General features: G+C 42.4%; 1 protein-coding gene across 1 annotated transcript; it reads right to left on the reverse strand.

Moving 5' to 3' along the window:
- Positions 1-195: 195 nt before the first annotated feature.
- Positions 196-15,041, reverse strand: NARS1 (asparaginyl-tRNA synthetase 1). Its single transcript, XM_037374056.1, has 15 exons — positions 14,929-15,041; positions 14,087-14,169; positions 13,761-13,826; positions 13,566-13,658; positions 13,042-13,131; positions 11,704-11,782; positions 10,628-10,698; positions 10,273-10,359; positions 7,111-7,332; positions 6,507-6,706; positions 5,923-6,058; positions 4,768-4,881; positions 3,042-3,173; positions 2,294-2,425; positions 196-1,690 (listed from the first exon to the last, which is right to left on the reverse strand). The coding sequence occupies exons 1-15, from the start codon at positions 14,969-14,971 to the stop codon at positions 1,559-1,561; spliced, it is 1,680 nt and encodes a 559-aa protein (XP_037229953.1). The 5' UTR covers positions 14,972-15,041; the 3' UTR covers positions 196-1,558.
- Between the last annotated feature and the right edge of the window lie 1,045 nt (positions 15,042-16,086).

Genomic DNA, 16,086 nt, shown 5'->3' on the forward strand with positions numbered 1-16,086 from the left:
GGGGATTTAGTTCAAAAAGAAAAAAAGCTAGTGCCATTTTTTTGGAATATGTATTTCCTGCATTTGGAAATTGCCCACATAGATACTATACTGTCTGTGACAGGACTGACTATATTAAGCAAGTAAGCTATAAAGGCTAAGTGAAAGGAGAGGAACAGACATTGGAGGTCAAGAACTACCCTCTTGCACACCAACTTACGTTGCCACAATTTATTGGTTGCCAATTTAGACCAGTTTATAAGTTTAACATGCAAGATGAAGAAAACCAGTCATTTATTACAAAAATATGGGTATTGCACAGCTCAACAATTCTATGAATGGCAAATCCAGATCAAATCTCAGTGCAGGTAGGGAATGATGGACCTACCAATTATTTTTTTTTCTCTCTAGTAAATAAAGAATTGCTTTATTTATGATTAAAAAGCATACAGATGACTCAACACATTAAATATTTCATTAATCCTATTTAGTAACTTGATTACAGTCAGAGAATCTGCTCAGATGCAGTGGCACAAGAGAAGATCGAGCCAGCTAGGAAACATGGAACTGCTCTATTATGAAAATGTACTTCAGCATGAGACGGGAAAGCCCTGCTCGAACTACAGTTCATCTAGAGAAGACAGCAATTCAGTCAGCAATACAATGCTGAAATCCAATTGTATTTCAAAGTTATCAGTTTCTTTAGGTCTTGGCCACTTCTGGTTTGAAACAGATGGCAGAACCTTAATTTGGAAGGCACCACAAACTACCCCAGTCCCTATGAGCTAACAGACAGTCCTCCCTTCCTATTGTCATTCAGCACAGGCTGGTGTGTGCATGGACCCACTACAGCACTGCATCCACAGGTACCAGGAAAAAGTAGCAAAGCCTACCTCACCAGGTGCCTCATCATTTCTAACCAATAAATAATCTGGAAAAAACCCCCAACCAACCACCCCCATCTCTTGCAATGGAATTGTGTGCTAAATACTACATACATTGCTACTGAATAAAGTCGATCAGAACTTTGATTAAAAACAGTAGGAGCTAAAAAAGTGCAATGCACAACAGAATTAATACCAATTTTATATTCTGTTGAACTCTTCAGATGATGTCTTTTTCATGCCATTCTCCGAGGTCAGTATTTGGGAATTTAAAGAACTTGAAATCCTGATCTCTCCAACAAGAAACCAAGAGAAAACAGATTAAAATTAAAGCAAATTAAAAAAATGAAGAACAAAAAATCCAATGCCGAGCTTATTTTCTTTTAAATCACAGAAATTAAAAGCAGAAGCATATCTTGTTTTTTAAATGACAGCTTATCAGGATCTTTGTTCTATGTTGCCTTGAAAGCATAACCGCACCTAACAATTTTTTTTATGAGGCTTCTTCCAGTTAATTTGTAGGATTTTACTTTAAAAAGGGGGTTTGTTTATTTTCCTTTTCACACCCTAAATCAGTATTAGTATTAGAAACAGGTTGCAATAAGTCTTGTTCTCAGACAGGGTGTAGTATACAGTGTATCATTCCTTTTCAATCAATATTTGCTCAGTTTTCTTGGCATTTACCACAAGGACAGCTAAGGTTTGCAGCGCTGGACAAAGCGTGGGTAGAGACAGACATCTCTGATATGGTGTCGATTCAGAATCCAGGTTAGGAACCGTTCTAATCCCAAACCATATCCACCATGAGGGCATGTACCATATTTTCTCTGTGAAATTAAAATCAGAGAGTAGATATTAAACATTTTCTTGTTATTTATATAATTGCAGTAATTATGACTGGAAAAAAATGCAAACCCAAGATTATTTTCTGAATGATGAGGAAAATGGTTCAGGCATTTTTCATTTTTTTGTTTACACAAAATTTTCATTTTGTGCTTACTTGTCACGAGTTTCCTGGGGCAATGTAAGGACTAGAAGAGGAAAAAGAAAGGTGAAAAAGAAATCTCAACGATTCTTTTCCAACTGCCTCCTCCTCTCCCCTTACACTAGTTAGAGCTTAGCCATTCAAATCCATAAAGACCAACTTCTCTTCATCTATGCTGCAGAAGGCATGTTAGAAGAATACACCTGCACAGAGCAGCCTAATGAAGGTCATCTGGTAAGGGCAGCATGCAACCGCAGCAAACAGCAGCAGCTTTAATAGACTGGAAATGTTACACAATGCATTTTGGCAATGCTTAAATAATTATCTACTTCAGGCCACCAGAAATACAATTCAGACTGCATCACCTTAAGAGCAAGTTTAAGGAAAAAAAATATAAAAATCAAGTATCATAGCTGACAAGCAACACATCTAATCTTTTACAAACCTGATCAGTATACCAGTAGTATGGTGTGGGATCGATGCCCTCCCTCTTATAGCCTTTGAATAGCTCCTCACTGTCCCAGATACGCATGGAGCCTCCAACAATTTCACCAACATTAGGCATCAACACATCAACCTACAAAACACAGCATAAGGTCAAACTATTACAATTAACCTGCCTGTAGGAGGGGGAAGAAAAATAACCCAAACTTGCAACTATATTTCCATAACATATTTTATCATGTATTATTTAATTCTGCACAACAGGAAGGCAGGCAGTTCCTTCCAGACCCAATTTATAGATGGAATAAAATAACTAACTAGGTTCGCTAATCTCTAATACTCTTGGCCACACTGACCTGTAAAAAACAAACAACAAAAAAACCCCACACAACACCACAAAACCACAAACCCAGCAACATTCCTAATAACCACCCTTTTCCTGGCCACCTGACAGCCAGTGTTTAGACAATACAGTCTCAGAGAACTCACAGAAGTATTGTCATTAGACTAGCCCTTGCCTGAGGTCAGTGAGGAGCACACTCACAATCATCTACCCACATGTTATTAGCACTTCAGAGTTACTTTATTTATTGCACAATCAACAAGCCACACCAAAAGACACCCAACCCAAAACCTGGTAAGAATTCTCCAAGATTCTCCTGGAGTACTTACTCATTCTATGCTCACTCACACTGACATTCCCCATGCTTATGCAGAAGCCTGTAACACTACATAGAATACCAACTTACAGATTCAGTAAGGCGGGAATCATCATGACAGCGCTGCATATAGAAAGACTTTATCTCTGCAGGAAATCGGCACAACAAGATTGGCTCATTAATGGTGTCTGTCATCAATCTCTCAGGAGCTTCAGGAATATCCTAAGGTTAAAGAAGGCTTTTTTAATACTTAAAAGCCAAAACCACTCCAATACCTTGGAGTCCCACATGTATCAGGCATGAAAAAAATGCAGTTTCACACCACACATATCCACACATTCATCCTAGTGTACCTAAACTTTTAAAACAAATTTATCTTAGAAGAAAATATATTTATATATAAAAAACATACATGTTGAGGGGGGGAATCTATTCAATTAAAAGCCAAGTCTTCCCACTGTTTCAGACAGAAAACCGAGGAAATCCTAACCTGAAATGGAGACTTTCCAAACCAGTAAACACTGAAGAGTCAAATCTGCTTCCTCCCCAATACTGTTTTACACAAACCTCAAGACTAAGAAGTTTAAGCATTTCCTTGTTATGTATATGGGCTACTTTTCAGAAACCTCAACTGATCGGTTACATAGATGAGGTTCTTATCTACATTTTCTGATTGAGATTTGATAAATGGTGAAATACCTATCATGAGTTTCTTTATGATCAATTCAGCAATTTCATTGTTTAAAAACCGGAGAGAAGTGAAGGATGACACCACACTTACACTAACAGACAGGGAACATCAGTGATGATGTCATCATGGCTTGTTAAATGAACATACTTCGCTTAGTCAAAAAACTGTCTATCCATAAAAGGCTTAATTCGAACTTTTATTCAGCCAATGTTCAGACTTTTCTTAGATTCTGATTCAAGTCAGAAAATCAGAATTTTCTTTAATAGGAAAAACCAGTCACACCTGTTAACTTATTTTAATCCAACCAAACACTGCATTACAGCACTGACTGCTGTGAAAGTGGAGGCAGACAGAGCCAACCACAGCATGCCCAGCAAGGAAAGTGCAATGAACACAGGCCTTGCACAACGGCAGCTCACAAAGCAAATATCAGCCCCACAATGGGGGAAAGGAAGTAAGAATCCTTATTTCCCTCTAGAACCTTAAGTTTGGTGCAGTCTGAAGGCCTTCCTCTCCCTTTACCTCTATCATCTTTGATACAGATGGGAAAAACAGTAACAGCAAAAAACCCAACACATCTGATTTTGAGCCGCCAAGGTTCCTTCAGAATATGCTGTGTAGACTTTGAAGTTAAACAATTATATCATCTCCTCCTAAAAATTTCTCTTAAATCCTTTGATGACTATGGCTACACTGTCAAGTCCTCTTGATCTCCTTCAAATAATTTTGTCTTACGTGTTGGAGAACAGCACGACAGGGTACACATGGACAGATGTCAAAACAGATTTTGGTTCCAATGTTTGAAGATGTTATGTGGAAAACCCAACCCACACTTGCATTCCCCAATAAAAGAATTCACTACATCTCCCAGCACAGTCCAGACAAAAATCCAGGCCTCTGTATAAACTAAGTTTATAGCAAAGCTCTCTTTAACTTAAATGGGACTAGAACTTCACTCGTTATCTATGTAATTCCAAAAAAACCACAACAGATTCACACAGCAACAGTAAGCCCAACAGCATCATAGTCCAAACATGCCATTCTTCGAGGGCCTTCTATACCCTGAGTGCAGGGCAGTGGGATTTTGTTTGGTTTTAATTTCTAAAGAGCCTCAGAAAGACTTACTTCCCCAAACTCATAATAAGTGCCATCTTCCTTCTTCACATCATGTTCCTTTAACCACTCAATGGCTTCAGTATAGTTCATTTGTCGGAAAGGACGTTTAGGGGCCTTGAAGCCCTGTAAATTTAAAGAGCAGACATGAAGATAGTTGGAAGAGTACCATTTTTAAAGAAGATAATTTTTGTAGTTGATTAGCAAGTCCACTTCCAGACTTGAAGCATACACACTACTCTTCCCAGCTCATCCATCAATAAATTATTAAACAAACAAATCAAGCTCAGTACTGAAAATATAGAACCAAACACAACCATCTTCCAAGTCCAGTACAGCTCACAGAACAGAAGCTGCAAAAGGTGGCAGTAGAGAGAAGAAAGGAAGTATTTTCAAGGCTATTCCCTTTTCTGTACAAATTCATTGTACGCGTAGGTGTTTTGAACTGAGCCATTAGCAAAGGTTCCATGGGCAAGGCTACAAAAGAGTATTTTTGCTGCCCTGCACCAAGAACAGCTTCAGAACCCACCTCTGTGACGCGAGTTGTGCTTCTTCCTACCTCCTGACCCCTGTCTCAGCCCAGATTTAAAACTGAACCTCCCAGTGTTTATCAGGAAAACAGGTGAAAATAACAGAGGCAAAAGACTTTATATGTGCTCTGAGAGAATAGCTAGTGATGGAGATAGTTAGCAGTCTCTTGAAGCCATCTTCTTTGCAAAGGCAACAGAAGACAAAGGGTCTCTAACAAATAAAATAGCTTTAGAGCTCCACATTCCAGGGTGGAAAGTAAAACACCATTCTTCCATTGCTTCCTCGTGCTCAATCTACAAGTACCAGCCGATCAATATTACGAGCTCTGGGATAGAGGTTTTTATTCCACTGGTACAGTACACATTGCAATAAGTCCCAGCACATTGCTGGCTCCTAGAACTTGCTAGCAGGAAACTTCCTCCCCCACAGTCCCCGGCTTCTAGAAGAGTCATTATCAGCCTTGCAACATTTTCATTCTTTTGATGTTATCTAATACACTTACTATTATTAATAACAGTAAGCAAGCAGAGCCCACTGCTATGCCATGCCCTGCCTTCCCCAAACGAATGTGCTGACCAGGAAAGGCTAAAGATCTATGTTCTTGGCTAGTCAAGAGTGTTCCACACTGCTGCCTACCGGGTTTAGGTCATACAGTAAGCTTGATGCAGGAGATTTCAAGATTCTGTCTACTACATCACAAACCAAGCTCTCCAGACGGTCCAACAAATCCTCAAAACTTATAAAAGGACATTCAGCTTCAATGTGAGTGTATCTGAAACATGAAGTCACACCATTTTAAAACCATACACAGGCAACAAATCTTTTAGCCATGAAAAAAATTCTCACTAAAAAACCCACAACCCAAACACACATGCTTTTGTCCCCTTTTTCATTTCTCCCACCTCTACAGTGTAAAGGAAATAAAGCCATTAAAAAAAAAGACAACAGCATCAACTGTATTTTCTAAAAAAACACAGCCTCCTAAAAATGTATCAGCTGTTTCACTGAGATCTTCCTTCACTAAACGTCAATCGTCAATGTATTATGACCTGCTAGACATTCACCAAGACAAGGTATCACCCCCAAATATACTTTGCTCAGACCTCCTGCATTAGCATTATGCCGTCTGCTTGCTGTACATTATGTCATCTAACTGACTGCTACTCCCCTGCTTTATAAATTAGCTTATACATAAATAGCAAAGTAGACTCTTTCCATACTCTGCCAAGTGTCTTCGGGTCCTGGATTGCTCAGCTCTGTATGACTGAGCAATGCAGAAAACATCTCCTAACGCTGGAATGCAGGTCTCCAGATAGAGCTGTGATGACTGCGTTAAGTATGCCTCTTCACCAAAATAATCGAGTTTGAACAGAGTTGAGCCTCCTTCCACCTGTGTCTGGACTAAAGTTGGTGGTGTGACCTGTTAAATAACAGAACTACCATTACTTGAGTGAAGAATTAAAGACAAGGATGACAACATGCAAGAGCAGTGACGTAAGGCACACTCTTCCAGAACACCATCTACAAAGCTTTTGTACGCACACATCCAAGCACTTCAGTCTGATATCCTTCAGCACATTAAAGAGGTATGCAGGCTGTTGGGGAATCATACCGTAACAGTTACACCCCTCAGAAGTGCCTACACACCTTTGAGATCTATCTCTATGAAAGCAATCCAGTAATAGTTTCCTAAGAAACAGCTTTTCTTTTGCCCCTTTCAGATCAGTTAGAAAATCTACACATTTTTTTCAGGAAAAAAAAAAAAAGAGTCTTGAAGCCAGGACATTAAAGTAGTCACTTGCTGACAAGGGAACACATACTTACTTCATAATAGCCATTGGCAAAGAAATGATCCCTGAAGGCTTGCACTACCATGGAGCGCACCTTGAAGATTTTGGACATATTCTCGCCCCGAATCATCATATGCCTGTTGTTAAGCTGCACATCAACCTCTGAATCCTCATTGAGTAGATTGTCAGCCCCTCCTGCTGGGGCGAGACCAATAAGCTCCCAATAATCACAGTTCAGCTCGTGGCCTCCTGGAGCCTGCCAATTTGAAGAGAAACAAACATTTCAGAAGTCCTCTTTTTTTGCCCCTTGGATGTCACCATCTGGCATCGTGGCAAAGATGTTAATCTGGTTTAAACAAAAGATGCTAAAATCTTAATTGCAGTATTTTCTAAGTGACTGCTTTGTAATTTGGTCATAGCTCGCTTAGAAGTGCCATTTGCAACCCACCATGAGTCTCTCAGACTTAACGTGAATGGGATTGAGTACTGCACTCAGATAATTAGAAGCTTCCAGATGCATTCAGTTTAAGTATCACAGACAGCTGGGTTTATTCAGCTGGAAGAACAGAAAGCTAAGCAGGGGCAAACTACTTACTACTTTCAGCTATTTAATGCGTGGTTATAGAGAAGATGGAGCCAGAATCTCTTTGGATGCATCCAGCAAAAGGACAAATATCTCCAGTTACAACAAGGGAGATTTCAATCAGCTATAAAGAAAAAACTGTTTGCACAATGTTGAAACGCTAGGGCATAGGCCAAACCAGACTGCAGTCTCCATCCTTGGAGACGTTCAGAAACCCATTTGGACACGACACTTGGCAGCCTGACCTCACATTAGATATTCTTCAAGAACAGGGCAGACCCTTCGTGATGATTACCTTCAGAGCTTCCTCCTAGCCCAAACCATTCTGTGGTAATTTACACTGCGTACTAGTTTTGGCTGGGATAGTTAATTTTCTTCATAGTAGTTTACGGTGCTACAACACAACACAATAGCATGAAGAACCTTCCTGTATGCCTTAAGAGCACTACACACAGAGTGAAGAGTCCTCCCATCTATTAGAAGAAAACACAGACTAAGACTGCAGTATGACATTCAAGGTATTTTGTTCTTTGTCCTATTTGAGCCACATTCTCCTTTTCTCAAACTTCAAATTAAAAATCGCTTGTATCATGATGGAGGAAGAACTAGCTCACTACAGGTACTTTTGAAACCGCCTGCCAGGGACACCTGAGCAATCTTTCTGCACTAGGTAGCATCTCACCACAACGTGACTATAGCAGGTTTCAGGCTGGCTGATTTGACCAGTCCTGTCTGTGCCATGTGGCAAGCGGAGGGCCCCGTGCCAGGGCTGAGCCCTGTCCACAGACCAGACCTTTCCATTTCGGGTCTCACCAGCTCCCCCGTGTGGGTCACAGTAGGCTTCTGCCTCCTAAGAATGCTGGTTTTTTCTTTCACAGTATTTTCAGGGTGTAAATGCAGATTTTCAAAGTCCAATCAACAATTTTTTATAGATCTGGTGCTTTGTTCACTAAAAGCATTGTATCATTGTGATGAAACATGAAACAAAGTGTCTTCGATGTCTGAAACATTATGAGCAGTAGCATGAGTTACTTACGATTACCAAACTACGTTAAAGTTGTTTAAAAAAAAAAGTGATCCTTGTTTGCATTTATTTTTAGAAGTCCCAGTAGCGTAAGCTATGAAGGAAAGGAAATCTTGCCAGCTTCTGATGGTCAAACACAACAAGGAGCGGACTCATATTTAACTCAGCTTGGCTCTCTAACCTTAGATCAGTCTCTTGGGGATAGAACCCAAGTGGCATGGACAAGTAGAACAATTAAGCCTATCCAAGTTTCATTTGCAAAACATGCCAGTAATGGCCAACAGTACGTGGCTTACAAGAAAATTGAATTATCTACAAAGCACCACATAAGGTTAACACTTTGACCTTATTTTACACACTGCAGGTAGCCACAGTGAAGGACTACTTTGCTGAAATAATGTCTAACACATCTTGGAAATGCTATTTGAAGCAATTTAACACTCCAAAACGTGGCTTTTTTTTTTTTTTCCGGACATGCTTCTTCTCCCTGTTATTTTACTAAAGATAGTACACACTCAAGAGACTACAGAGGAGAATACAGATTGCCAGTCCACAGAGAAGAACAACTCTCGCTGCAAGAGCTGATGACAATTTTGAATATGTATCTAAAGAGGTAAGCTTACAGACTAGCAACATTAAACATCTATCCATCTCTAAATCTCAACATTACTGCTTTGCTTTCTCCTTCACAGAAAAAGGACATTACTGTAAGCAGCTATCAAGAGCTCATGTCTTAAAAACAACTACCTGAGATTTAAATAGAACAAATGCAGCCTGAGCTTGCTTGCTGTTTCTGCATCCCAAGTTTTGTAACACAGACACAACTTAGTTGTCTTTCAGTCATCTCCTAATAACTAAGAAGTGTTAAAATAATTTTCAGTAAATACCCTGACACAGGCCTGCATGTCCTCACAAGTACACTGAGTTGCTGTCACAGATAATGGTTTCCGAAAGCTTCTCTCCTGCCTTTTAATGAATCCTTTTTATGGGCCATCCTTCATGCCTAGCTGCTTAACACGGTTTTAGCCCCAACCTCAAACAATTTTCCAAACAGTAACAGGGTGTAGATCTAGACTGGAATGAGAGGTCTAAGCAGCATCACATTTTGAAACCTAAAATCACACCTGCCAAGTTGCTAACATGAGACCACCATTATAAACAAAGTTTTATAAAAAAAGTTACATTGCCTAGTTCATACACCTGCCAAATGCTGAAAGCCAAATACAACATGGTGAAGAGCCTACAAACCCATCTCAGTAAAAGAGACACACTCCCAAACTCTTAGCCTCACGAAAACTGAATAAGCCTCTTGTTAGGGAAAATAAAGCTATGTTGTTTTTTAACATAATTTCCCACATCTATGGCACATATCAGTGGAAAACTGTTCCAGGCAAAACCAGAACACTCACATAGCTCACTTGTCACACACTGAACTGTGGGTGACAGCAGCAGCCTTGGAGGTTTGTTCTTTTCGCTAAATAAAGTTCCCACTGAAATAATCTAGTAATAATTTCTGCATCTGCTTCTCCTTCCACCAGGAAAATGACCAACTGTTAAAGAGGAGAACCCAAACACACTAGCTCCCGTACCTGCTTGCCTTCAGGAACAAGGTTCAGCATACCGTACACTGCAACACTGCTCTCCGTAGAAAGAATTAGCCCGTTATAACACTGACACTGCAGGGACAGAAAGAGACAAAGGCATAGTAAAGGTAATTTTTTTATTTTGCTATGACATCTACTGGAGTCCCAGGCAAGATTAACTCCTAGTCACTTCTAAGCAGGTCTCACATTGACAAAAAAAATAATCTCTAGTAGTAGGAGATACAATTTAACAATAATAGAACTTGATCAGTAGGTTTAGGAGAGCTTACAATTGTCTGTATGAAAGAAAACCAGATGAGGTATGAACACTTATTAAATGATAGAACAGAATTAAACTTACCAGGTCATCTGAAAGGACACATTGAAGAAAACCTGTGCCATCTCTCAAAACAATGAACATCAAATTTTTTCCTAGTTAAAAAGAAAAAAAAAAAACCACCAGAGCGCCTCAGCTTTTTTCACTGATCCACTTGGAGAGACCCACTCCCAAGACATTCTAATTACCCCTGTGCAGATTATTACAGAAGGATTGTGATCACATTCTTCCTTTTTAAAAAACAGATGATTCAGGTAAGCACTGAAGCATTAGCAGTTATAAACGCCTTTCACAGAGCTGTATTTTGTATAACAAGTTAAAGTAAGTTTCAACAGACATCAAGAGCAAAGCCTGCTCCAACATCAACTGGGTTGGGATTGCACTGCCATGCCAAGACCTGAGATGTCCCTTGGGTCCTGAGGGACTACAAGTCTATCTGCAGAAATGCTGAACTCACAGGCCCAAGGTACACCTCACATGGGCAAAGCAGTCACCCACCTCTCCACAAAAGCATATAATGACAAAAATAATTTGCTAGAAACTGTTCATGATATCCAGATCCACAACTGCTTCGTCAAGTCTTTCAATGATAATCTGAACAAGTACCTGTGGAGTCAGAACCACCTCTGCCACGCACTCCCATGCCCCAGCCAAAGCTACCTTGCTAACTAGAATACCAATCATTTTGATAGTAAGTATTACTTGCCAAACTTATGGTAAAAGAAGTTATGCTACTTTATTTACCTTTACAATTCCAATTTGCTGATTTCACTATGAGCAGATGCTAGTTAGCTACTCAGTTTGCAGGATTAGTTTAAAACATAGAACAAAACTTTTGAAGAAATTCCACAGGACTGGGCTCCAAACTGAAAATCCCATTAAGATTTTGACTAAGAAACGTCTGCATGCTTACTTGTCATGCAGAATTTTCAGTGTTGTAGTGACCACTGTGATAAACCAAAGAGGACACCTAACTGATGGTTTAAAAATTTAAGAACAGGTGCTGCCTGATTCATTCTAAGTGTCCGAATTTTGAAGGCTATGGTATTTGTTCCATCTCTCTCCACAGGTTCAGTAACTTCTAAATGCTTGTGGTTTACCTTGCCTCCGTAATCTGTGAATCCAGCCAAAAATCTTCACTCTCTGGCCTCTGTAAGCCTCCAGAGCATTAATCTTTAACTGTAAAGCCAGGAATAAAAGCAATCAAAGAGAGAAATGATTCACCATTTAGACTGTGTTTTCCACATAATTACTTAGCATATGTCTACGTGTATATGACACCTCCCTCCCCAATAGCTCCTACCAGGAGCACTTGAAGCGAAGTTCCACCCAGGCTGTAAGCACAGCTGCCAATACTGAAGAGCTGTTTAGTAAGGAAATAATACTTTAGCCAGGACAAGCAGTACACTGGGACAAGCAGTACACTGGGACAGCACTTCCAGGCTTCGCATCAAGTCCTTTCTATTTAGCAGGCTTATTTTGCCGTGTAGCAACCAAGGACTGTAATAGCTTTTGAAGAAGCTCACTTTGAGTTTGTTTGGCTGAAAGGAGAAGTGAAAACATGTAACAGCTCACATCCTAAGACTGGAGTATTCTGTTATTACTGGAAATCCAAGGTGCACTGCATCACCAAAAGACTTGGAAAGGATGCCTCAGGCACGTTTTCTGGCACTCTGAATGCACCGTGGACTAATTTCTCAAGACACTGAATGCCTTTAGAGGACGAGTTCAGTTAGCAGAGTATCTGGATATGACATGGGTACATCTAAACGTGTAGCTGAGGTACTGACACTGCTATAGGCAGAAAAACCCAGCAGGCACCTTCAAAATGCATCACGTCTCAGGCAGCTAAGGACTGCTACATTACACTGGTCTGGAAGAGACTGATTTTGGTGCAGCTGGGCCTGGCTGTCCCTTTCTCAAAGAGCAGCCATCAGAGTGTAGGTCTCCGATCAAAACCCTCTTCTACACAGGGTCTATCCCAACACCTGTCACAGGGCAGCACATATGGTATCTGCTTACTAAGCTAAGGACTGCACCAGATCACCACATCCAGCAGGACTCTACAAAGAGCCCAGTAAGAACTATATTCTATGTCTCAGTAACCAAAATTACATCCTCTAACCAGCACTGTTTCTTCACTTTCCACCACTGCAATAATCAAACAAAGCAAAACTAATCAACTTTTTGAAAAACAGAAATATAGTCTCTGCCAGCAAACAAATAGAGAAGTCTCATGTGTGAGCTAAGAAAGTTCAGAGGTACGCACGAGAAAGACCAAAGTCTGTATAATCGGAAAAGCAAAGCTGCATTGATGGACAGTAACAAGACAGTGGACTTCAACAGCTGCCGGAGCCAGAAAGCAGAAAGACTCATTCTCTGTGCAGACAAGATGCTCTAACACAGGCCATGTATCAAGCTCACTGGATATTACTCACACATTTTGGCTCTGGAAGACTAGGATCATTCTTGATAACAACCTTCTTAGCTTCCTCCAGGTTCTTCTCTCTTCTCAAGAGATCTTCTGCCTTTTTTTGTTTTAAAAAAAGTATTAAACAGCTGCAAGCAGGCTTTATAAGATTCCTGCTCTCCACAATTACCAGAGACTATAATGTATGTTTACAGACACCATGTCATAAAGAGCCTTAATGTTACCTTGCTGGCGCCTAAACCTGTGCTAATTCATGACCAGGATGAGAATCAATGCAGAGATGCATTTCTCATTTTTTCCCCAGAAAGTCTAAAGTCAAGATTGCAACTGTTCAAAACTCACCCAGTTTCAGTCAACTTATCCCAATACAAACAAAGGCAAGTTGTAACTAATACATGTGCAAAACAGTGACACAGACAAAGAACAAGCTGAAGCTTTTTTAGAGGAGTGGGAATGACAACATTGCTGTTTAATGTTTTTGGAAAAGAAAAGTGGTATGCTTCCTCCAGCCTGGTATCATCTGCAACCTACCTCCTTCTTCTCCTTTGCTTCATTCTTCATTTGTTCCCTGTGCCACAGTTTTTTGATATTTTTCATCTGTGATTTTGAAATAATGGCCCATCTCTAAATCAATCCAAGGAGAGAGCAGAAAAGATTACATTTGTGTCACTTCACACAAAGGGACATTAAAATAATTTCTACTAGGAAGCTCTAATGCTACAGCACCTCATTTTCTTTTTGCGAATCCACGTAAATAGTAGGAAATGGTTCCTTTCCTGCTGTCATCAAAGCCTAAAAAGGTGGAAGAAGTAAACAAGAGTCAATGGCACTGCATGTGAACTAAAGTCATCCTTCAAGAGACTGAGCAGACATCCTACTGGTCAGAGCTGTAAAAGCAGGTATAAAATTTACATTTAGAAACACAAGGCCAGAGCAGCCTGGCCTGGTGGAAGGTGTCTCTGCCCGCGGCAGGGGGTTTAAAGTCCCTCCCTGCCAAAAGCATCCTACGGTTCAGGCTCTTCAAAACAAAAGAGCAGCTGCTTTCCAGTTACCTTTAACACAGTCTTGAATGGTTTCTTTTGTGTCCCATCACCAGTGGAATCACTGCCTTCTCGTTCAGAAACATACAGCTCCTCTGTAATATGTAACGAATACAGGGAATTACTCAAACAACAACAAAAAAGAAATGGCGAGGAGGAAGAGCGGACACACACAAGGATATAAAACCTTCACGGTTATCAACAGCAATAATCCTTCAGAAACAAAGGCTAGTCAGACAGCATAAGAATTATTTAGTATTTTCCGTGCAAAAAATCAACCCATGCAGTAAATATGTTATGCTAAGGCCTTAGGGCCTCCTAAGATGCTGATCTCCTCAAAGTCACTGGCTGCGCAGGGGGAACCAAAACCGGGAACCTCTTGGCGGAAACCGCTCCCAAGCCCGCGCCCCGCTCAGCGCGGCGCCCGCCCGTCGCCAAGCTCCGAACCAGAAACCGAAAGCGCTGCCCCGCCGGCCGCGCCCAGGCCCCGCCACCGCCCGCCGGAGGCCCCGGCGCCGCCGCCCGCCCAGCCGCGCCCAGCCGCTCGCTGGCGGCCACAGCTGCACCTCTCCGCTCCCGGCGAGGCGCTCGGCCGCTGCGCCCGGGGTAGCAGCTCGGAGCCGCCCGTACCGGCGGGGCCCCGTGGTCCCGGCTCCCGCTTCCCCTCCCTGGCCGGGCCGCGCCGACCGCCGTCCCCGCGCCGCTCTCCTTCCGCCCGGCCCCGCAGCCCCGGGCGAGAATGCCCTTGGGCCGCCGGCCAGGGCGCCCGGCACCGGCCGCCGCCATCTCCCACCGCCCCGCGGGCAGCGGCGCGGGCCGGAGCACAGAGCACCTGCGGCCGCCCCAAGCCTCACCCAGAACGAGAGCCGCCGTCCCAGCCAGCACCTCCGCCGCCATGGCCGCCGCTTGCCGGAACTGCCGCGGCCCGCACTTCCACCGCCGTGCGCCAAGGGCCCCGCCCCGCCCCGGCTGCGCAGTGCGGCCGAGGGAGGCGCCGCTCCACACTCCCGGCTCCCCGTTGCGCCTGCCGCTGCCCCCGGACTGCGTGGCCCTGGCCCCTCAGCTCTCGCTGGGGGATGCAAGAGGCTGAAGGACTTTGCATATTAATTTACAGCCATGTCAACCGGGCGGTGTGTTTAATCTCGGAATCTGTCTGCTCCCATGATGTCCCCACTCGTGGCTCAGCCCCCCGCAGGCCCACCAGCTGCTGGCACGGAGGGGGCTCGGCCTGCCGGGGATGTGGGCACCAGCCGGCCAGCCCTCTGGGAGGTCACCCGTGCCCAAAGCCGTACGGGCGCCATAAATGCCCCCGGCACCTGCCTATCTGCTGCGGGCACCGAGGCAGGCCTCCCCCCCAGCAGCCGGGAGAGGAAGGCTTATCACCCACCGCAGGAGTGAGGAGTAGAACAGATACTGAATGACTGAAGTCATTCAGTAGCAGAGGACGTGATAAGAAAAAAATGGTATTCCTCAAAACAGCTTTACCTAGAAACTTGAAGTTTTTCTTACAACTTCTAATTTAAGGCTTCAAAAAGTATGGTTCAAAAGGAAGCTGGTGTTCATAGTTCTGTATTGGATAGCCTGTTTTTTTTGTCCAATTAATAAAACTACAATTGAGAAAATTTCTAACACAACAGTGCAAACTCTGCTATTGCCTACCTTGGAAGTAACAGCAGGAACCTCTTCCCATGAGGGGGAGAACACTTCCACAGGCGCAAAGCCCACTGGCTTTCAAGCTCCCTTCTCAACTACTTTTTCTTAACTTTTTGGTCACCCTTCAAACAATGAAGGCCAAGCTAAAGCAGCTTTGCTTTTCATGACCAAAGCCAAGCAATCCATATCTATGGCGAATGTTTGTCTTTATTAAGTCTCATTAGAAATAGAAGGAATATTTCCCTTTTTTAAAAAAGGCCAACCCCATCATCTCAATGAGAGATTACTTACCTCCATTCCCTACTTAAACTCCTCTCACACTTCCATTTTTCCCCATATACTTATTAGAACAGAAGCTG

This window comes from Falco rusticolus, chromosome Z (assembly GCF_015220075.1).
Source record: "Falco rusticolus isolate bFalRus1 chromosome Z, bFalRus1.pri, whole genome shotgun sequence".
NCBI classification, from domain to species: Eukaryota; Metazoa; Chordata; class Aves; order Falconiformes; family Falconidae; genus Falco; species Falco rusticolus.